Here is a 24,110-nt window from a genome sequence, read left to right as displayed (position 1 = left end):
ATGGCATGGTCTATATTTTTGTTTGTAATGAAGTTATATGCTGCTTATACAAATATAGATGCCTGCATCATGCCAATTGTATGTAAAACGTAAGAGGAAAAAGTTATCATGCTTCCATTTTGTCTTCTATTCTTGGCTAGTATTTACTCCACTAGATCACCAAGAGTGCATCCAGTTTGGACTGGCAATCAATTTTCTCAGTGGAAATTGGAAGGAAAAGACAATGTGCACCAAGACTATGATCTTTCGGTACTCTACAGCAGAAAATTTTGAACCTAAAGAACACACACCAAGACCAGAAATAATTTACAAGCCAAGATGAGGGGAAAAGGGCATATGCTCATCGTATTTTCCATTCTATTCCTTTTTATTTGACTTTATCCATTGAAATCATAAGGACCTGTTGAACCTACACTAAGAAAGATTTTGAGAAAGTTTATAAAACATACAAATTCATGTTTCACCTTGGAATTTCCAGGGAACTCATGTAGCTATAACCGAGGGGAAGCTCCTTACCATCACAACCTATGGTCTGGAAACCAAGAATAAACAGCTGAAGAAGATGACACATATTGACGGATCTTCAAGGCAAAACCTTCCCCCGATTCAAACCTTTCCGCTAATCAACATTTCTTTCTTAACTAACCCCCTTACCTGGCCCACCCTCTTCCCACTAAGACTTCCTGTAAGAAATTCCAATGCAGCTTCTGTATTCTGAAAGACATGGAAGCTTTGTCAGTATACTCTTATCATCTTTATTGCTAAGGGTGATTTATCTGCAGTCTCTTCTTCAATACCAGAAGCACGTAAATAGAAACTATAAATGTTGGCAGCCTCCATGCGATTGAAGAACCTTGTATTTCAAGACAGCGAGCAGAAAACAAACAATTCACTCAGTTTATCAAGTTCATCTGAGAATGCATCTTAATATTTATCATTTGACACTCAGTTCAAACAAAAAAATTATCGATGTCCTTGAGTTACAGATGCAACTAGAATGCTGTCTTTGGAGGTTAGGCAAAGGAATTTAAAGCAGAATCTTTGACTATCACAAGTTTCCGATGGCCCAAAATTCATGTTCTCTAATACAGTTCCTATGTACCATGTAGAGAACCCATCAAGATGCCAACAACTTTCTTGCATTTCGTATATAGATTTGATCTAAGCTTCAATTTGTTTAACCACCCATATGTCAAGTGTAACTCTGATCCTCTCTTCTTATCTACTTTACAGAGAGTCCTTCAAGATGTCCATCAACGTGACAACAAATATGCTCCATTTCATCAAGGCTCTCATTATACTTCAAATTCCTTTAGCTTAAATTGTTCAACCACCCACAAACCGAGTCTTGACAGAATCTATGAGATGGCGGTAAGTCCACATCCCATTTCTAGTTTTGGCCTCAAATAAGGGGAACATCTCTTCAAAATCTTTCAGGAACTTCCCCTTTCCAAATGCAATCAGAACAAGAGCATCTGTGTTCATTTCAACAGTATCATCAAAAAATCCTGTTTTTGTCCATAATCTTTTTACTGGATTGCCCCGAAACCCAGACATGATGGCATCAAAAAGTACTCCAACAGTAACAATGTCCGGTTTTACATATCGAGATGGTAATTCAGAGAGTAAAATTTCCAAGTGCGTAAAGTCCTTCATCTTCAAATAGGCTAATGCCATTATATTAGCAGTTGTTACATTCCATGGCACTTCACTGGATTCCATCTCCTGAATAATGAAATACATTCCTTTTTTGCTCATAGTACAAGCATGAGAAAGGAGCCGCAAACACCACACAAGATCAGTGCTGCCAGTTCTAGAAGATAAATCAAGTCCCAAGTCCTCTAATCTGGAAAACATAAGTTTCTCAATATAGACTCTGGCTAATCTACGAATCAAATCATCCTTTAGATAAGCTTTTGAGTTTAAAACTCTTCTGAAAACCTTTTCCATCTTGTCCAAAATTCCAAAGTTGGCATATGCTTCCAGCATTGCAACTAAAGTAGAGTTCTGCAGATCCATTCTTTTTGCAAGAAGAGCACTATATGTGCTTTCCATCTTGTTGAGCAATCCAGCTTTTGCAAACTCTCGAATCAACAAGTTGTAAGTAACATAATCAGGTAAACACCCACTGGATTCCATCTCTCTCAGGCATCTACCTATCTCATCATACATTCCATACTTCCCATAGGATTGAATAAGCCCATCATAGGTTTCTGTATCAGGCTTTAAGCCAGCGTTCATCATCTCCTCGAGATAAAACACGGCATCCTCAAACCGTCCCGCTCTTGCAAACCCATGAATCACTACATTGTACATTTCCAGAGAAGGCCTGATTCCATGGCTCTCCACCTGTTTGAGTGCCAATATCGCTGCATCTGTCAGTCCATCCTCAAACAATAAGCTTATAATCTTCACATAGTTCTCCTCATTAATTCTCGATTTTTCCACGTCCTTCCACAGGTCAAACGCCTACAACACATTTATAATCATACAAAGACATAAATGACAACTATACGTCCTTCATATCAACTCTGTCTTCTATTTTCTAACTTCAGAAAACACTTATGCATTATGGACAATGAAAATAAAGACAGCAACAGCACCCACTGGGGAAAAAATAAACCACAATCAAACTGAGCTTTTCACACATCAACCAAAGAACTCTACATTCTAATTATCCCAGCAAATTCCCAAGAGCCAATACCCACAAAGTATCAGCAAACCCAAAGACCATTTAACCAAAGTTTAATAAAGAGATTTGGATGACTCCAACAAATAGGAGAGGTAGTACCTGAAGAATCTCACTGGTCCTTGAACTTTCTCTAAGGAATCTGATGAAATCCCAAAATTGTTCTTTGCTCCAATCTCCATCTTGCTGAAGAATATCAGTTGCGTCAGACTGCTTTTTCTCTTTAACCCATTCAACAAAAGAATCTCTTTTATGCCTCTGGTTTAACCGTTTTGGCTGTAAAGAATGATTCTTTTTTATTTTCTGGAATGACTGTTGTGAACGGGATGGAGAGTGATAATGGCCCTTATTATCCCGGTTACAAGATTCAGTAGAGGAACAAGAAATTAGGAGGTGCAAGGCTGGGGTTTTGCAGGGGCTCAAGAAAGCTGTGAAGGGCTTATGGAGTTGATGGTAAGCAGTAGGTGGCGCCCAAGTCATTTGGCTGGGAATAATACTCTCAATAGGACTCTGCCATTGTAAGCGGGAAGTGGAGATGGTGTGTAAATATGGCAATGCATTTTTTTTTTTGGGGTAGAAATAGGAGAAAGTAATGGTATATTTACAAGTGATTTGTTAACCAAACTTCTAATAAATTTCTAAAAACAAAAGAAAGTGGTCCTGACCCTGCTAAACGTTGATTACAAAAGGGTTAAGGACGAATTAGAACAGTATCACACAAATGTTTTTTTTGAGTCTTTTCAGTTGAGATTCCGTTCAATTGTGTAAATTGATACAATTTCGATATAAACTAAGATATTTTTTGTATAATCGTGAATTTACACCAATTCTGTTATAATTCATGTTTATTGTGTCAATTTATATCGAAATTCTATCAATTTATACGATTAGAGAGTAATGGAACTAAAGAGGCCTTATTTCCTTCCATGTATGTCAGGATAAGACCTCAACCTTTTAAATGAAAGTCTTGCAATGATACCTGCAATTATACGCCCATATGAGAAGGTACTTCAAACTGTCTATTCAGTAGATATACTCAGATTCTGCAACCAAACTTGTAGCAGTTCCTATGTTCCCATAAAAATTAGAAAGCCATTATGGCAATGCTCTATATCATGTGTAGGTAAAGATATGATGATCAAACCAATTAATTCGAAGGCATTATGCGACATCTCCAGAATATATCAGAATTTGGGCACAAGAATTTACAATTGAGAGATTAAATGAAAGGGATCATCTACCATGTGGCATACCATATTTATAGTATCTCAGGATTTTTTTTCTTTTTTTTTTTTACACTCTTGTTTCTACCGGTATCACAAACGTGGTATACTTTTTTTTCTTTTTTTTTCGGACATGAAAAATTATATTCTACATCTACTCCTACTCTACACTAAAGGGAAGAGGTGGACCCAAGGGGATCAATGGAAAAATCGGAGAGAACTGAACCACCATCAAACCAGACAGGTGCAAGTGAAATTTTCAAAAAATCTTGGACGTGAATGCAGGTCAATTCCTTGATCTGCATCCAAGAAGAGCTTTAAAACTCTCTCTGGTGACCAACTACTCGAGTAGTTTGTTCCACAAACATGGTATACCACATTGCAGAATTTCCCTTAAATGTAATATTGGGACAGCAGATAACTTGTATATGCCAAATTGGAGAATTATCTGATGTCTCATTAGACACGCAAATGTACTTATGTGGTAGCTTATACATGCCTCAATCCAATCATTTATGTCACGATTGAGACATTTTCTTGTAGTGATTGCATTTTTGTTTTGTTTCTATAGTGTATAGTAATATAGTAGATTTAAAAACACTAGGATTAATGTGCACTATAAACGGAGGAGGATGCTAAGAAACTGCATCTCTTGCTTGCTTATTTAAGATTTAGGCTTGATTAAGTTCTGTCAAATCATCCCCAATCATCTGCCAGGAGGCTAAGTCACCCCAAGTAACGTCTGCTTATTTATCAGTTAGTTAGCACTTTCTTGTACAGCATATGGAGGCAAAGGGGAGGTAAGAATGATTTAATTTGCATCTCAATCTCTCAGCATTCCTAAGATGCTGGCAAAATCCAGATCAGACTAATTAAACTCCACCATAACATTGACAAAATAAGCATCGAATTTAGGGGAATTGAACTTAAAGGAGTCAAAGAGCTTACAGGAAATTATCGTGTAACTCACCTATGCTTTCAAACACAGGAATGCTATAGCTATATACACACACACAAAACAGCTGATAGCAATATATGTTCGTAACAAGAGACACCTTATCTAGATTCTACAAGAGCCAGTTTTATGCTAAAGCAGTAATCCCGTAGTTTAGTCAATAGGTACAAAGGATTTCATGTTCAAAGTGATCGAAAAAAGAAAATGATCGAAGTGCCTCCAAGATGATGTCTTGGGGTCAACGCGAGACCAAAGGTTTACACGTCTTGGTGTATGGAAGTGCAGCACACAAATGGTACCCAATATGGTTTTCCCTTCTTTTTTTCTTTCTTGATCTCAACTGGGTATCTTGCTGGGGAATTCCATTCCTTCTCCATGTCCCTCTTGGCAGCATTGTCAACTGGCGTTTCTGATCCCATAATTGAGCCAACAGTAGTCACTGCAGCACCATTGTTCTTCGAGACAGTCTCGTTGCCCTGATTCACAGAAGGAACTTGTTTCTGGTCAGCTGATTTTACCTTTGTTTCAGCTTGAGCTTCGTTCAGAAGATTTTTCAACGGACTGTGCTGCTTCCCTGCATTCCAGTTTGTTACCTTGGCAATAATCTCTTCATTTTTCTTTCTGCCTTCTGATTCATTAACGACATTGGTTAGAGATGGAAACCAGCCAGCCTGTAAAGCTTCAGAATTTGGCTGTTCAGTCTTCTGGATATCATGTGTTTCTGTGGCCACAACTTTCTTGTCATCCTCGACCCGAGATTCAACCAATGTCATGAAAGATGGAGGCTCAAAAGCATCTGACTTGTCAGGATGGCTATCCTGAGACGGAGTTTGCAGCTTTAATGACGTGACCCCAGATTTCTCTGGTCCCTGATTACCAGCTGAAGATAGTGTTTCAGCATCCGCAAGAGCTGCCCCATCTGACTGGGTAGAAAGTACTGTTTCATCCACCAAGAAGTAAGCTTTTGTTTAATCAGCAAAAACAAAACATGAAAAACGCATGCAATCTTGCTAAGCATCATAATGAGGGTCAACATTCCAAACAGCATGAGAGGAAGAGCCAGGCACATATACCATGAACTACACACTTCCGACTTCAGGAATTGACTACCAAGCCTCTGCATGCTCGACACATATACATGGATGCCATTCTGATACTTGCACTCATGTTAACATATTTACTCAATATCGATGCACTTTGCAAGTGAAATAAACGGAAACTTAACAATTAAGCTAAAAATCAAAAACAAAAAGCCATGTGGCACCAACTAGAACAGAGATTGCAATTAAATGATTATTTTGTTATCGCAAGGGAATTGCACCTGATACTGATCCCCAGTTCCCATCCAAACTCTCAGTTCGGCTGCTTGAAACAACGGAGTCATCAACCGCAGAAACGTGTACACTTTCTTTTGTGAGCTTGCCATTGTCTCCATCTAGCAAGGGCTGAGAAATGACTGCATCATTGGTAATTTTGTCTTCAACAGTAGCAGAACTTTGGCTTGATATTGTGGAAGCTACAGGTAAAGCCGCCGCCTCCTTATAATCTTCTAATTTTTTGTCATATGCTCCACCATGATCTTCAGGTTTTAATTGAGAAACTGAACTGGAACTTTGTGTTTCCATCTCCTTAGGATTTTCTGATTGTTCACCTGATGCTACACTGTGGCCGTCAGGACTTAAATCAGGATCCACGACAAATACATCTTCAGACCTTTGTACTTCAGTGCTCTTACCTATTTCAGAAGTGACTGCATCATTGGTAATTTTGTCTTCAACAGTAGCAAAACTTTGGCTTGAGACCGTAGAAGCTACAGGCAAACCTGCTGCCTCCTTATAATCTTCTGATTTTTTGTCAGATGCTCCACCATGATCTTCAGGTTTTAATTGAGAATCTGAACTGGAAATTTGTGTTTCCATCTCCTTAGGATTTTCTGATTGTTCACCTGATGCTACACTATGGCCTTCAGGAATTAAATCAGGATCCACGACAAATACACCTTCAGACCTTTGTACTTCAGTGCTCGTACCTGTTTCAGTTCCTTGTGAGGTTTCCACATCAACTTCAATTGTGCATTTTTTAGAACTCGAAATATTATCTTCGTCCAACAGGTGATCTGTTCCATTTTCTGACCTCACATGATCACTTTTCAAGTTTACATTATCATCAGCAGTTTCAAAGTTACTTAATTTGGTTGTTTGACTGCTGAATTCTTCATCAATGGACGACACAGCACGCATCACATCAGAATGTTCAATTGAGCTTGGTGCTGGAACTCCATCTTGCGATGATTCTTTATCAGTCGGTTTAGGTTGACATCCTTCAATAACCTGTTTTTCAAAACCAGAATTCACTGAAGAACCTTCCAGGCCATTACTTCCAGAGCCTTCTCCACTGATCCCCCTTAACCCAGAAGTATCAACTTCCCCTTGAACAGGTGTTAAAAGGCCTTCTTTCTCAAGACTAGCTTCTGAACAACTAGAATTTAAATTAGAGGTGTGCAACCTTCCAACAGGGACGCTTGAACTGGGACTCGGGACAGACTCAGGCAGGTTGACTTTGTTATCATCTTCCCCAGACCTAGTAACTTCAGCATCCCCTAGATCCACAGGAAAACTGGATCTTAAAACTTTGTAGTCTTTAAAATCTCCAATCATGATCTCAGGATTTTCTACCGCAGGTAAAGTTTCAGCAACTGATACTACATGCACCTCTTTATCCCCTCCTTCCTTCAAATCACAAACCTTAGCCAACTCATCATGACCAACTCGTATTGTATCCCCCGCAGAATCAGCTTCAGCTTGAGTAGTAACTGAAGTATCAGCGCATTTATGAGGCTCAGTTTGAGAGGGGAGATCAACTTTGGTCATCTCAGCCTGTAACACATTAGACAACCCTTTCTCCTGTTCAATAATTTCATTTACGGTGGAAACACTTGTCATCCTAGCTTCCGACTTGTTACTCGGCTCTTTCTCCTGTTCAACAATTTCTTTGACTGCTGCAGCATGTGATATACTTCCATTGGCCTCATGCAACTTAGGTTCCATGGTCATAGTATCTGAAACTTTTCTGTCTGCTTCGTGTTCCTTTGATTCCACTACCACACAACCAGAACTTCCTTCTGCAACATCTGACTTAGATTTACTTAGAGATGCTTCATCTGGAGACTTACTAAGAAGGACTACAGATTCTGTGGAGGATTCAACCTCATTAACACTTTCTTTCACTTGTATATTGGTTTCCGATTTAGAAGAACCGATCTCTTTCTGTTTGCCACTCTCAGCATTTGCAACTAAGTCCTCTGAAATAGTCTCAAATACACTAGGAGAAGAATTGATCTGAAGACCATCTGTTTGTTCAACTCCAAAAGAAACTTCTTCAGCTCTGTTATCACTTGCAGGCTTAGTATTCTCTGACTGGTTAATTACACTTTCAACAACCTCAGCATTGGAGATTTCCCTACCTGTTGTCAAATCATCCAGTTGTTTGGTCGTATCTACAGTGCAAAAACATATTAATGTAGAAAGTTCTGCAGCCAGAGAATATGCCACATAGTAATTTTAAATTGATAAGGGGATCTAGGAGGCAATGAAGTCAAGAGCACAAGATAATACCCACAAAATTGACCTCATCTGTACCAAGAATTAAAAGTTAGCTTAAGGCTGTATTTGATAGCAACAGGAGATGACATGTATTCAAACTAACATACAAATGCAACAGGAGAACAACAGGAGAGAACATGTATTTCCAGAAGAATTCAAGCAAGAGAACAACAGAACATACGAATGCAAACATCTCTGGTTTCCAAGAGTTTCAGAGAAGTCAATAAAGAAATAAGATGTTACATGTTTACAACTACACATTCTATACGTACTGACAAATATAAGACGCAGATTTCTGTTTAAAAATCTCGAACCTTGCAATAAAGGTGAAATTTCAGTCAGGGACATGATAACTGAAGACGACCAAGAATAACACTAGTTGGATCAGGTTCAGACCAGATATGTGAAACCCAGTAAGGCACAACCATAACATGCTACATCAACAAATGGGTTCGCACATGGATTGACCTTTGTGACATGATTACTTAGATACCTGGATTAAAAGAAACACTGAATAATCGTTGTGTTTAAGAACGTTCCAACTTTTTCAGTCTTATGTTGAAGAGAAATTCTGTATTGGACTACTTAGACATGTTTGATATCTTGCATTCCATTGTTTTGAAATATATGTCAAAACACAAAAAGATGACTAGACATTTGAAATGTTAAAATGTCAAAGCTATGGAACCTATTTACGAGAAATATGGAACCTATTTAGAAAAGCAGAGTAACTAATAGATAAAAGATGAAATTTGCTTGTCCTGGAACTCAATCACTGCAATATTCTGTTTCTGTTTTCCTCGTAAGTACCATATAGATATTATATTGATTAGAGAAAACAAATTCTATTTCTATACTTGAATAGAGCCTTGCACAGACAAGTCAAAATGGCATTCTTTTATGCACCCTATGCAGATTGCTCCATCATGCCAACATTTAATGCTAAATTTCCAGTGATAAGTCTGAACACTCAAAAAAAATTAATAACATGCTCTGGCATGCTTTCTTATTATTTATGTTCATACAAAAACCACAATTCGGGGAAAAAAGGGAAAAAAAAAGACCAATTTTGCTCATTAATTTCAGTTTATTAATTCTCTGAATCAACAGAAGCATATAAAGCGAGAAATTAACCATGTCCACCAAATATATGGAACAGAGTAACGGGAGCACTATGATACAATTTCCAAAACCAAATTCAAGGAACTTTTAATTGGCTTTTCATGTCTAATGGACCATCTCCTTTTCCACTTATGGTTCCCAGAAATATAACTAAGGCAGGCAAACGTCAAAAGGAAAGGCATACATCAATTTTACCACTAATTCTAGACCTACATCTCCATGAAAAAACAGATTTCAGTTTCAATCAGCAAAAAATCTCAAGTGCCTGATCTGCAACTGCATTAACTCCTCTGTAGCACAAGATACATTTTACATTGGACTCTTTGTTAGCATTACAATGACAAGTAAATGATGTGTTCAGAAAGTGACTTTAAAGCCTGTAACATTCTTCCTGACGCCATGCAACACCCCTTCAGCAGCTGGGGGAAAAGAGGGTTCTTCATTTAAAAGAAAGCACACCATTAAGGAGTCGGAGAAAGGCCTTCATTTTCACTCCTATAGTAAACTTTATTAACTTGCAACAATATGAAATTGGAATGCAATAAAACAGAACAATGAAATTCCCATAGATGTATTTACATGTTTAATGCTTGAACAATCATAAGAGCGATGTTTGAGACATTACCAAATTAATCAGTGAACTGTAGCAGCTATCCAACTATTTTCTAGTAGATTTGAAGCACAAGTTTAATTACTAACTGTTTATATCGAAACAGTCATTAAATGCATCAGGTACTCATGCAAGAAAGCAGATACAGTTCAAACAAGAGAAACAAAAAAAGAGAAAAAAAGGAAAACAAGGTACCAGTCTAATTAACTGCTTACCATCAGCTCGACAATCCTCAGATTTTTGGCTATCATTTAGCTCATGCACCAGTTCTGCTCCCACAGTGTTATCAACTTCTCTAACACTCTCCAGGCGCTCTTCTATGCTTGGACTAATCCCACTATCCGAAAATTCCGTGACTGCATCTGAAAACACATCATCTTCTGATTTACTTGACTTCAGACCAATACCTGCACCACTCCCAACCTCCTTCACACTTCCTTTCTCCATCTTGGGACCTTAAAAAGTATTATTCTCAAAACACTAAAATAGCGCTAAGCCAAAAATAACAATAATACCAAAAAAAAAAAAGAAATAATACATTTACTAGAATATCAAACTAAATTCTGTGTAAAGAATATATCAAAATAATTCTTACTTGGGGTTTTCACAATATCGTCATCAGAAAGATGGTCATCATCAGATACATGGTCAATTTCTGAGTCAACTAGTTTATAACCTTCAACCTTTCCACAAACCCTTTTGTGGGCTCTTCTATGTTTGGCACTGGGATGTGGATTTGGGAAAGGCCAACCACACTTGTGGCACAAATGAACCCCATGCCCCTCATGCCCTCCTGCTGCAATAATTAATCATCAAGAAATGTAGAAAACTTTAATATTATCATATGATAAAACCCTTTTTTTCACACTAACTAGAACATAATTATACTACTAGTGAAAACAAGCAAGGAAAAACATGTTTCAGCATTTCAAGAAAAGAACAAAATCATCACTCAGACAGCAAGAAAAGTAAAATACACAAGTAAAGGCAGCAAAATTACACAAATTTGTGTGTGTTCTGCGTGTAAATAAATATATTATACTTCACCAAGTAAACTAAAAGAGCAGGATCAAGAAAACCCAACTGAAGAAAGTAAAACCAAAAAGAAGAAAGAAAGAAATTCTTGAAATACACGGCAAGACTTTAGCAAGAAACAGAGCAACCGATGTATCAAAAAAAGCAAGGACTTTTAGACAAGTATGACAAAAACCCATGTCGGAAAAGAGAGTAACAAACCTGATGAAGGGGTTTTTTTGTGATCTTGAACATCCATAATGGTAGAAAAATTCAGAGGAGAGAGAGACACACACAGAAAGACTGGACTTTGTGTCCTGTGTGAAAGGCAGTTGATAGAATGAAGAATGGGAAATGTATTAAGAGAGAGAGAGAGAGAGACTGTGTGTGTGCGTGTGAGTGTGTGTGTGTGTTCTGTGGAAGACTGGTGGAATGTATCAGGACCTTGAGAGAGAGAGAGGGGAGAGAGTGAGAGTGTAAGAAAGACAGGTGATGAAAGAAAGAAGGGATAGCATGTGAGTATCATCAATCAGTTACCACTCACTATTTCCATTTCTTTATTTATCTTTTTTTTTTGTTTTATATTAGGTAATAAAATTCTTTTGAGAAAATATCCAGAAGGAAAATAGAGGGAAAAAAAGATAAAAAGAAGAAGGAAAAAATAAAATAGAAACAAATTCAACAAAGGTGGACTGCGGAATAGTCCATGATAAAATGCCAATAGGAAATTTGCACGTGGCAACTGTATGTTTCTAGACACTCTTGCCCCTATCCTGTACCTTGAGTTGTTCATACTATAGAAATTAACGGATTTAAGATGGAAAGATATGAATTTAGCTCTAATTTAGGATAGAACGATGTAAATTTATTCTGTTTTATCTTCTAGTATTTTGTTTTTCTCGCAAACGATTCATTTGTTGTTATCTTTTTTTTTTTTAATAATGAAGAGAAGCAAACGTGTTTTGATGTTTTCTATGAAAATTGTGGGTTTGTTTGGATAGGGTATTTTTTGAAATATTTTTGAAATAATTACTGTAACACTTTTTGTAATATGATGTATGTGAGATTAAAAAATGACTGGAAATGTAAAAAGATGGGTTGAAAAATGTGTTTATGATGCAAGCGAAATATTATTTGGAATAATTTGTTATCCAAAAAACCTGTGGTTATTTTTACGAACCAAAGTTAATCTCATTATTGTGGTTATTTTTAGGGGTCAAATCTAATCAAATAATATTACGTTCCAAAAATACTTCTAGTACTAATTCTGATAGATATATTGCTATAATTAAGTTGAATAAACGATAGTCACTTCATACAATTTTTTCATGAAGAATTTTATTAAGCTTTTAAATATTCATAATAAGACAATGGAACAAAAAAATCTTTGAATGTTTAACAACTTTAAGACAAAACAAATGGAACCATTTGATATTATCACACTCTTTATATAGCTGTCTTTTTGACATGGCATATGCATGTGCAAATTACTAGTATAATTTTTTGCTTAACTAATTCTAATAATTTAATTTAAACAAAATCAAGAATTTAGATCAGCTACTTAACAAAATGTGGGACTAACACATGATTAATTAACTTATAATTTTGCTTATTTCCTCTTAACAATGTGTATAACCAAAACCAATTCCCTTGTTATCTTTTTCTTTTTTCCTTTGGCCCTCTTTCTTATTTCTTTTCTTCAATAAAAGAACAAATTTAAATACCATAGGGCCACAAGATTTTTGTTTTTTTGTCAAAAAGGGCCACAAGATATTGAGAATTTTATTTTTGGATCTTTTGGTCAAGAATACAAGAAGTCATTAACATACCTGTCAATTATCAAATACTCCCACCATCCCACTTTGATAGTCATATTTTCCTTTTTCGTCTGTCCCAAATTGTAGTCCACTTTCCAATTGAAGAATGTAGTTGTATTTTAATTTTTCTAAAATACCCTTATTCAATGTAAGTTGTTGTTATTATAAACTTACCCCATTTAATGAGAGTTGATTCTTTTTTTACCATCAATTTAAGTTCTCATAAAGTTATACTCCAATTAATGTGAGGGTATTTTAGGAAAATAGCTATCTAAATTGATTGTTCCAATTTTAACTATTTTTTCTTAAACTGTGTGACAGAACGTGACAATTTACCACATTTGTTATTAATTCTTAAATTCCAGGGAATGATAACCTTACCTGACCGTGACAATCGTTAGGTCTTGTTTGGAGAGTCATTTTTCTCCAAAAAATTTCTACATTTTTCTTAAATATATTTTTTAATCATCTTTTTATCTAATATAAATCAAATTATTATTGTACATTTTTTTATAAAAATTCCAAAAATAGCAATTCAAATAAGGCTAGACTACCAATTCCAATACAGACACACACAGATATTAAACTTAATTCACACTAAGTACAAAAAAAGTTTCTTGAAGTGTCCTCGTTCACAAACTTTGTGCACTGTGACAAAATTACGTCACTGCTGAAGCCATTTAGCAACTCTTTAATGCCCTATATTTTGAGGTCTTTGGTCAACCAGGTCCATCAGAGGCTATTGTCTAAGGGACAGAGATGTGATGCAGAATAAAAAAGACTACTAATTTTACAAAAAAGACAAAAAGTACTTGCATTACACTAACATAAAGTTATGAAGAATTGTATATAAAAGTAGGTATAAACTAATCCATTTCTTTAACACAAGAAGACATGTAGTGAATGTGACACTAGGAATTGTTTCAACTTCTTGTTGGTGGCACTTTTTTGCATGTTTATGGATAATGACAATACTTTACCATCAAAAATAAAATGCTGATTTAAATAAAGATTCATGAACAAAAGAAAAATTCTTGTATACCATTATGCTTACATGTGTAAAGTTTATGAATCATTAAATGAATAAATTAGTTGTACTAGACAATGTTTAAGGGTTGGTAAATGTGAAGCTATGATTTTTTTCAAGCTTCTTGATGATGACATTCTTGTTGTTTTCAGAACAGCTAGCATGAAATAGTAAAGAATAATCTTTATGGTGATGATAATTATGAACTGATAATCCTTGTATTTTCCACACCTTTTGGTAATGATGGAAGCAGACATTTTTGGAGGAAAACTTAACCTAAGAGATACATTAAATATATTGCCAATAATTCTGGGAATATAAGTGTGTGAGTAGAGAAATGCACTTTTTATTTTTATTTTCTATAAGTGAGAGCTTTGAACACAAGCTTTTGTATTTTACAATTTTTCCTATCTTGTCATCCTATCTAACCCTTCCTCATACAGAAATGCACCTGCACTAAATATAGACTATCTTTAATATAAAAAAATATATACTCAATGAATTTTAGATTAATTGAAGATTTGCATTTATACTGCTATAATATGGAAACACCTATATATAGACTAAATATTTATACTGCACTAAATATTGACTATCTTTAATATAAAAAAATATACTTAGTGAATTTTAGATTAATTGAAGATTTACATTTGTACTGCTATAATATGGAAACATCTATTCTAAATGCTATTGTTTAGACAATTTTTATCTTCTACATCACTTCAAATTTTGTTAAGTACAACATTATGAAGGGAACATAAGGTGATCAAGCAATTACTTGAATAAAATCTAGTTGATGGCTAGATGGAAAGTAATTAAACTTTACAAGCATAATGAAAAAGATAAAAAAAAATAATGGTAATCTAAGTTGATCTAACCATTTTTAGCAGCATGCAAGTAATCATTTACATCACCTTGAAAATTTCACATTAAATTTCACAATTCAATATTCAAATGTATAGCCCCTGGCTCCTCCGCGCTTCTTAAATCTCATCATTCCTCTGCTGGAAAATTTATGAAAGATTAATGGCATTACTTCCAATAGAAAAAAAAATTAATTTTCTATACACTGATAAGGTATATACTTTCACCGTTAAATATATGATATATAATCTTACTTTAAATTTCAATTTCAATTTTTTCATATGCATCATACATTTAATCATAATAATATATATATACTGTCAGTATATATAATATTAACTCAAAGAATGGACAAACAATTAGTGGGAATTTCTTTTTACTTTTTCACCATTTGGTTATTGAAAAAGCGTAGGGCCAAAAACGAAAGAAATAAAAGCTTAAGGATGGCCCAAGGAATGACTTTACACAGGCCCACTCAACGACTTTTGTCCGACCGTATATAGCTATCACGTGTTTGAAAAGCTTCATTTTATTGCTTCCTTTTGGTGTCACCAACCGCTAAGGCCCTCACAAATGTATAATTTGGAATTCGGATGTCTGATCGTGCACCGGACAAATTAATAATGCTACTAGAATTGCAAGTCCGAGATAGTTTAACTTGCTATTAGAATAATGATGTGTTGGACGATTTTTAACAATCCCGTAATGAAATTTGCTTTTTATATATATGAAAAAATTTGATAGGACTACATGATTTGATATGATTATCACCTCAAGAAAAATAAATACAGAATGAGGTTCTCGAGAATTGTAATGAATAATTGTAGGAGATAATTCGAGACTAAAATCTCCCTATCTGAATTTGGTAACGTGAAGATTGAAATTTGGAGAAATTCTAAAGATATGATAAGATTGTTGGGTGAACAATATCCATTATAGGATTTCCAATTTTAGTAGTTGTGACTACCATTTTAATGTTGTTTACATTATTATTATTATGTATGCATAATTGGTACTAATAATTATTGAAATCTCCAAACCAGAAGTTACTCTCTGGTCAGCCATTTGTCGTTTTCACCTGCCTGAAGTATTATGGTACTAACATGTGGTAACAAAAATGTACCAACAAACCAAATGCAAAGCCCCTTGTGCATTCTAGTTTCGTGTTTGGCAAATCTTGTTGAGGGCCTATTTGGAGTTGGTGTAATTTATTGAAAAGTATTTCACCAATAAAATTTTTAATAAATTTATTTATTAACTACTTAAGTGCTTTTATGTATATTATTTGGATATATAGTTTAATAAGTACTTGTTATATTGGATAATTTGTAATTTAAATTTTTTGAATTTAAATGATTAAATTTAATGTTTTAGTTTCTAAAACACAAAATCTATTCTAAAAGCATTAAATTTGAGTTTTTGTTATAAGTATTTTTAACACAAAAAACTCTACTCCTGATTTCAGGGGATGATATTTATCAAACGTTTCAAAAGTACTTTTAGCTCATAATAGTATTTTTTTTACTAAAAGTACCGTAACCCAAAACGGGATCTAAAATATGTTCATAAGCTTTTCAGAGTAAACTTTTTTCAGCCATGATTGCTAAAGGTTAATATTGCAGCATTCTCTTTGACAAATGTATTGCAGACTAACTTATTTCATACTTGCAACGAAGTGGGATTTCTGTTTTAGCTATAAGAACATATAGGAGTGATAAATTTGTTATATATATATAAAAAAGAAGAAGTAATAAATTTATCTTTGAAATGTTAAAGGCATTCCCCTTATGACTTGTACTCTTTTTGACCTTCTGAGTGTGTAAATTGGCTAAAAATATTGCAACTCATTAAATATTTCTTTTATTCCACACATAGTAGAAAAAAGGTATAAGAAGAAGTGTCATTAACAAATAAGAGATTCTATTAACATTTTTCATTATCTTATAAAAGCTCTTTGATTTTGTTCTATTATTCTATCATGTACTTCACAGCAATAGCTTACCAAATTTTTGTTCTCTTAATTATATTTTGGATAAACTAACTAGAATATTTTTTTAGAAATCATATTGCAAACATAATAAACATTACCATTGGTTATCTAAGATATTGATTTCCCATTTGAGGGTTTGTGTTTTTCCACTTAGCATTCTGGATGACATTGTTATGTTAAACACAAAGCTTGTACAAAATAAAAAAGATTAAATTTGGCCAGTAATGCTATTTTATTCTAAAGATATAGAGCCGTTTAGATTACTATTTTCCGAAGTTTTTGTAGAAAAATATACTGTAGCAATTTAATGTATGTATGGTGAAAAGCTGATTGAGAAATGGATTCACAGAAAACGTATAAATATTTTGGGGAAAAATGCAATTTACAATCGGATTTTAAGACCGATGCTCAACATTGTTTGTTGCCATCATGCATTCTCTCAGTACTGATTTATGAAACTAGAGATCAAGAATGAAATGGAAAAGTCCCACTAGAGAAAGCAATAATTGGATCCATAGTTTGTGATCATATGACCATGACCAAAATCTGTATCTTAATATTCAGAATGAGCCCAAATGAGAAAAATAGACCGAGTAGAAGATTACAGATCTTGTTGTGGTCCAGCTTACATGGGTAAAACAGTCCAACTTCTTGATAGGCTGCAAAACTGTAATTGCCAGTATGGAGCTAGAGCAAATTTGCTTAACTGACAGCATTACCCTCCAGAGTTCACCTCAATTACTCAAAGTCAAATACAGAATTCAGATGGACTTCACAGTTGCTAGTTGTTCCTAGAAAATTTTATGGTTTTTTTTTTGTTCCATTCCCTCAACTTGTATTTCTCACTAAAGATAATAATTTAAAATTTAAATATTTAACCATGTTTAATCTAAGGATTAATAATGTTTCATTCAACGTCCGATGGTGAATTTTTTTTATGAGTATGATATTCAAAATGAACTGTAGAACCTTCTGTTATTCTTAATTTAAATAAAATAAACTCTCTAAAAGCTTCAACTGGTTTGTCCTAACTTTAACAAGGATAATCTAGGTATTAGGTGAAAATCGCTCCAATGGGAAACCTTTTACTTTGATAATATCGTTAGCCATCGTTAATGCATTTTTCAACATCCTTGGTACTAAATACTAAAATTTCAAAATTCATGTTAATTATATTATTGTAGATTTGGATCCTAACTTCCAATCTTATGCTGATAGCACTTATCATGTAAATGCGCACATTACAACTAGGCACTTCCTCAAAATTACCATCACTTTTGCAAAAAGTTAAACTACAAGGTCCTTCTTAACAAGTTGCCCCATTAGCCAAAGTATATACTTTTCAAAGAAACACAAGTTTCTTAAAAAAAAAAGAAAAAAAAGAAACACCAATATTTTTTTTTTAAAGGAAAAGATGCAGATACGAGTATTTTTTTTCCAAAGGAACATGAGCTCGATATGGACAGAATTATATAGAAGCAGTAGAATTTGATTTTAGGAAAAAAGAAAGTTGAAAACATAAATTTCATACAAACAAATTTGATCAAATAATATCCCTAAAATATGTAGGTTTGTCTCGATTGCCAATTTTTTGGAAAAATTTTGTCTTATTACATGATAAATGTGTTCTTGAATTACTTTTTTATTTTAAATTTTTACTACTTATTTTTTTATTTCACATATATTACACGTTACCGTACATACTATTTTCATTATTATTAAAAAAAATTCTAACGAATCTTCCAATTTCTATCCAAATATATTTCTTATCATTAATAAACACATGCTAACACTTTCCTTCCAATGTTTTCTGAACAATCCATGTGTAAATTTTGGGGAAAAAAACAAAAGGAAAAAATAAACTTCTCTCAGTTTGCAAAAGCTTAAAATTCTTCTCTTCCAACAGACTCCTCAGCACTCTACACCAAAACCCTTCCAAACCCCTCAAAATTCATCAAACCCCTCAAAATTCCATATCCCCAGTTCCGATATACCCAGGAAAAAACCAATGAATTTCTTCAAAACCAAAGCCCCACCACCAGCACCACCTCCAGCACCGCCGCTGCCACCATCACCATCACCACCATCTCTCCACCTCCTCAACCAAGCCTTCACCTCTCTGCAAACCCATGTCTCCAACTTCGTCCACCATTCTCCCCTCCCCTTCCCTCTCCCCACCGTCACCAATTCCCCAGCACCACCAGCGCCTCTTCACCACCTCAACCAAGTGTTCAATTCCTTCCAATCCCATTTCTCCAACTTCCTGCACCACTCTCCCTTCCCTTTCCCCCTCCCCACCACCGCAGGCTCTTCTCCTAAGAATCCCTCTTGGGCCAGAGTTTCTGATAGTACAACCCCATCTCCTTCTCCTCCTTCTTCTTCCTCTGATACTGGAATTACTAATTCTGATGCTAAAAGTAGGAATCTTGCTATAAGTACAGAGGTTATTGAGGAGCGTTTAACCGGGGTCCCTGTCTATGCTCTCAGCAATTCTTCTGAGGAATTTGTGTTGGTTTCTGGTGAAAATACGGGGAGAAATCTTGGCTTGTTCTGCTTGAATGAAGCTGATGCTAAAGCCCTTCTTCACCAGATGCAGTCCATGGATCCCTCTATGCGTGATGGCTCCAAAGTTGTTGCTGTAGCTCTCAATAAGGTCCGAAGAAAATCCGTAAATTAAGTAAAAATAGGTCTTTTTGGATACTTACTTGGCTAATTTGATGAATGCTTATTCTCAGTTGTGTGTATTATATGCCTGCTTTAGTCATTATGAGGAAATTGCTAATGATACATGTATATCTGGATAAGAACTAGCTTTATGATGTTTGATGTTTGTGGCAAACAGGGTGATCATCAACGTTTTGGTGTTGGATGTTGTTTATCATGTGCCTACTTAGTGAATAATGGAGGACAAGTGTAATTGGTTACATGTAATTAAGGCGATAGCATACGAACTAGCTTTTCTGCTTCGTAGGATTCTTGATAGAATATGCAATGATCAAAGTCTTGGTGTTTGACACTGTTGAAATGGTATGTTATGTGGTCTTGGAGAAAGTTTGATGGATGTTTGATTTAAAGATGACTAGGCGGGTTTCTTTATATGGATATTTATTGGAGCACGAAAGTGCATTTCTTTTATTCGTAACCAAGTGGTGAAATGCTAGAGACTGGAGCCTGATGGAGTGAATTGCGTTGCAGGTATTTCAGCTTAAAGTTGATGGGGTAGCTTTTAGGTTGATACCAGAGGCGTCTCAAGTGCAGAATGCAATAAAGGTAAAGAATTTTGCAGTATGAACGAATTTAATAAAAATAAAGTTATTCTTCTGTTTTTTATTTTATTTTATTTTATTTTGCAGTAAATTCACTGTATATATGAGTCAAACTTGATTGTTGAGTTATGATTTGTATTCTGAGTTCTTTTTTTCAGAATGGCAATGTTGTCTAATTTCCAAGTGGTTTGTGTTGTATGTTATCATTGGAAAATGAAGGGTCCAGAAACATCACATTTTGGTTGAAAGCTGAAACTCCAAATCGTGCATTTTTTTTATTTATTAAATGTACATATGAAATGGTTGGGGGGAGGGGGAGGGTTGGGTTGGGTTGGGTTGGGTGATAAGGTGGGGGGAATTGTAAGTAGGAGGTCCTGGGTTCAAGACCTCCCATGAAAAAAAATATGAAATGGTTTTCTTTTTCTTTTTACAAGCAATGGTGGCATATCTGGAGATAAGCTCTTCTGGTCAATTTGGCTTTCTCACAATAAATGGGTGCCTTGCATCTTTTTTGATCTTCTATGATGTTAATTAACAATCAGCAATAGAATTTTGTGGGAGACAACAGTAAAATTCTATGCATGCGTGGTATGCCAAGAGTGGCTCTATGCTGATCTTGTCTCTCTTCTAGTTTATGTTGTTGTCCTGTAGCAATGGTGAAATATTTCGAGTTTGTTTATGCGTAATACATCCAGGAGACTTGAAAAAATTTAATAAACTGAAAATAAAATTGAGAAACATGAGTGATATCTATGTTAATTTTGAATATGAGAAAGCAAGTTGGAAAATTGTTGTCCTTCTTCCTTTAGTGCTATATAAATATTAACTCTGAATATAAGAAGTATTGTCAGTAAATTGTTGGCCTTCTTCCTTTGCTGCTGTATAAGATATTGAGGAACGGCTTATGTCTAGAGTTTAAAAAGTCCATGAACAAAAGTGCACCCTAATTTTATGCACCTCCAAGTAAAATTGAACCACACACTTGGATGTAGGCCATTAGTTTTGGCCTAAATTAAGTTTAGTGCAAATACTACGTCCAGCACATCAATTAATTACGTACGAATTCTGTTGCTAACTGGAGGTATGGAATGTTTAATCTAATTTCACTTATGCTTTATCTGTAGGAAAGGAAGAAGTCTGGTGCATATGATGAGAGCTTTTTCGGGGTTCCAGTTTTCCAGGTTTAACCCTTTGTAGTAATAGATAATTTTCTTTCCCACTTTTCTGGCTCTTACTTGCACCCAAACTCACTGACACTTTTTTTCTTTTTCTCCCCACAACAGCAGTACCTCTCTCTCTTAATTCATTTATTTTTATTTTTATTTATTTAAAAGCCGGAAAGTTTGGGTGGCAGCATCTATTGGTTCGAGTTAATTTTTGTCTCAACTGATTTTCCTTCTTAGTGCTACAATCATAGTGTTAGCATGTGAATTGGAGTTTTTGATGTGTTCTCAAGGAGAAAATATTAATTGGTTGATAAGTTGTTAAATTAGAAGAATTTGTCCATTTAGCAAGAAACCTGAAAACAAAGGGTTCTGGATTGGGCAGTAATGATGATTCATGATGGAAATTCAATTTAAGATGGTTTTGCGTATTGTCAAGTTTAATGATTGTTCATATTTCTTGGTTGATATGTTTTTTTCTTCTGGAATGCTGTTGGCATTGTCTTTTTTTTTGGTTAAACTCTCCAATTAGGAAATTCTCAAACCTTGAAAACAAGGATGAACGATGAGATATTGTTTCTGGACTCACCGTTAAGCACTTTGCTTTGGTTAGGATCTGTTGAACTCGTGCATATATGTTCTTTACTAATGTATGATGACAGCAATATAGATGACAGACGTGTGCTTGAAAGATTTGCTCCGGTGGTATTAACAAGACTTGTTCGACTGATCCCATGCTGCTCGTAAACTACTAATGGTTAAAATATGGTCTATAATTGTAGGCAATTCTCAGTCTGCTCATCAATATGTGGTGTGAATGATTTTAACTTCTCTAAAATGTGGTGGTTTACAGTCAAAAAGCTTGATTCTGAGGACCCAAGACAAGAGATATCGCCCTGTCTTTTTTAGGAAGGTTAGCTGTTAGTTAAATTTATCATTTGGATGCCCAGTGTCATTCTTCCATTCTGTATGACTGTGGCTTTTTCCCCTTCTTTGCTATTGTGTAGGAGGACTTGATAAAATCCCTGAATTGTGCAACTCGTTATGAGAGATTGAATCCTGCTTTTAGAGAGGGAGAAATTCAGGTAAAGTTTTTGGATGCATCAACTATTATCAGCAAGTATAAGAGTACTTGAGCGTCTCTAAGTTTGGTGTCTGTATATGTAAACAATCACCTAAAATATTACCAATTTTGCATTAGATAGTAGTGTCCATTCTATGTCAAAACTTTAGACATGTCCATGCTTCAAGATACCAACTTTTGACTTGATCTTGTAGGTTGCTGTTTTTGAAGATATAATACGAGGGATGAAGGTAAGAAAATCTTGTCGGTATACTCCGAAGTTGAATGTTTCACCCTCAAGGGTTTGCTAATATATTCTGACTTCTGCTTATTGTTACCTGTATTTCAGCATTTTTTCTTTGGATTTCATGAACAGAAATTTGAGTTAACACATAAATCAATAATGCAGGATGACTCATCTTCGAAGTGGGATGATGTTGTTTTCATACCTCCTGGTTTTGATGTTGCTACTGGTCAATCCCGTCGATAGGCAAGCTGCAAATGGTACCTGTGGAGGTCATCAGTACCTGTTTCAACTCTCAATGGATCACCCAAGTGGCAACAGGGTTGGTATGCCATAGTTTCAGTTAGTTATGCTTTATCAGCCTCTGTGGTGTTCCCGTAGTTATGTTCCAGTGCAACTCCCTTGTCCTTGCCTTGGTATCTCTTTTGACATCCTTGAGGCCTTGATGATCTGTATTTGGGTGGTAATTTGATTCTTAGAGATGTGATTGTCAGAAGAGAAGATGATGTTGTAATTTGACACTGTTAACAGTTCAACGTGGGTAGATGTAAATTAGCTCATGGTATAATTTCACATATGAAGTTTAATGGAATAATAGTGATTTTCCCTTTCCTGGTTACTAATTTTGAACTCATGGAGGTATACATAAATTTGCTTCCTCTTAGAGGGTTGGGAGGTGAGACTGCAATAGAAAAAACACTGTGACATATGAAGGGGCAGAAGAAAAATGTACTAATGGCCAGAGGGATCACTTAACAGATACCCTAATCGGAAGGACCAATTGGAAAGTTGAATTACATGCATCGCCGTTGTGTCTTGTGATGATGATGATACCTTGTTCTCAGTTTTTTTTTTTTGTTACAAGTAGGGGTGCAAACGAGTTGAATCGAGTCGAGATTCGACCTAATTGAGCCGAGTCTTAACATAATTTTACGAAACTCGAACTCGAGTTCGAGTTCAACGAGCTCAAAATGTCAAGCTCAAACTAGAAGTTAAAAAAATAAAAAAATTAAAATTTTATTTTAAAAAAATGAATAAAATAATGATTTTTAACAAATAATAAAATATTAGATATATATATAATTTTACTATTAAAATAAAAAATAAAAATATATAATTGAGTTCGAGTTGGCTCGCGAGCTAACGAACTTAGTATTTTTGAACTCGAGTTCGACTTGATCAGTTCGAGCTCAATTCGAATTCGATGTTGATTGAGTTCGAATCGAATTCGATTCGTTTGCGGCCTTAGTTACAAGAAAATCAAAGCATTAGGAATCAAAATAAGAGTGAAACAAACTAAAACTAAAACACATAGCAATAAAAATCTCAATAGATTTTTAGTTTGGAAAATGAAATGGAAGAATTCATAACATCATGGGCAGTACATGGAACACTTAGTAGAATGGACAAAAGAACTTGTATTTGGAACCTCTCAGGAGGGACAATAAAATTGTGCTTCAT

General features: G+C 35.0%; 3 protein-coding genes across 5 annotated transcripts; 1 reads left to right on the top strand and 2 right to left on the bottom strand.

The window, feature by feature from the left end:
* Positions 1-13: 13 nt before the first annotated feature.
* On the bottom strand, positions 14-3,208 carry LOC113765594 (pentatricopeptide repeat-containing protein At4g14190, chloroplastic). The gene is made up of 2 exons (XM_027309824.1): positions 2,792-3,208; positions 14-2,469 (listed from the first exon to the last, which is right to left on the bottom strand). Exons 1-2 carry the CDS (start codon positions 3,167-3,169, stop codon positions 1,327-1,329), a joined length of 1,521 nt encoding a protein of 506 aa, XP_027165625.1. The 5' UTR covers positions 3,170-3,208; the 3' UTR covers positions 14-1,326.
* A 1,594-nt stretch (positions 3,209-4,802) lies between these two features.
* On the bottom strand, positions 4,803-11,686 carry LOC113764712 (protein IWS1 homolog A). 3 transcript variants are annotated; one of them, XM_027308681.1, is made up of 5 exons: positions 11,438-11,686; positions 10,797-10,997; positions 10,417-10,656; positions 6,189-8,363; positions 4,803-5,804 (listed from the first exon to the last, which is right to left on the bottom strand). In XM_027308681.1, exons 1-5 carry the CDS (start codon positions 11,472-11,474, stop codon positions 5,125-5,127), a joined length of 3,333 nt encoding a protein of 1,110 aa, XP_027164482.1. In that variant the 5' UTR covers positions 11,475-11,686; the 3' UTR covers positions 4,803-5,124. The 3 variants fall into 3 exon arrangements, with proteins under 3 accessions (XP_027164482.1, XP_027164484.1, XP_027164483.1); XM_027308683.1 differs by having other exon boundaries at positions 10,417-10,608; XM_027308682.1 differs by having other exon boundaries at positions 10,797-10,994.
* A 7,152-nt stretch (positions 11,687-18,838) lies between these two features.
* Positions 18,839-23,277, top strand: LOC113765239 (protein TIC 22-like, chloroplastic). Its single transcript, XM_027309349.1, has 7 exons — positions 18,839-19,566; positions 20,109-20,183; positions 21,304-21,360; positions 22,196-22,255; positions 22,350-22,427; positions 22,621-22,656; positions 22,815-23,277. Exons 1-7 carry the CDS (start codon positions 18,922-18,924, stop codon positions 22,893-22,895), a joined length of 1,032 nt encoding a protein of 343 aa, XP_027165150.1. The 5' UTR covers positions 18,839-18,921; the 3' UTR covers positions 22,896-23,277.
* Positions 23,278-24,110: the final 833 nt, after the last annotated feature.

The sequence above is a fragment of the Coffea eugenioides genome, chromosome 3 (assembly GCF_003713205.1).
Source record: "Coffea eugenioides isolate CCC68of chromosome 3, Ceug_1.0, whole genome shotgun sequence".
Taxonomy (NCBI): Eukaryota; Viridiplantae; Streptophyta; class Magnoliopsida; order Gentianales; family Rubiaceae; genus Coffea; species Coffea eugenioides.
Note: the sequence above shows the minus strand (reverse complement) of the source record. Positions and strands in the feature narration are given on the sequence as shown.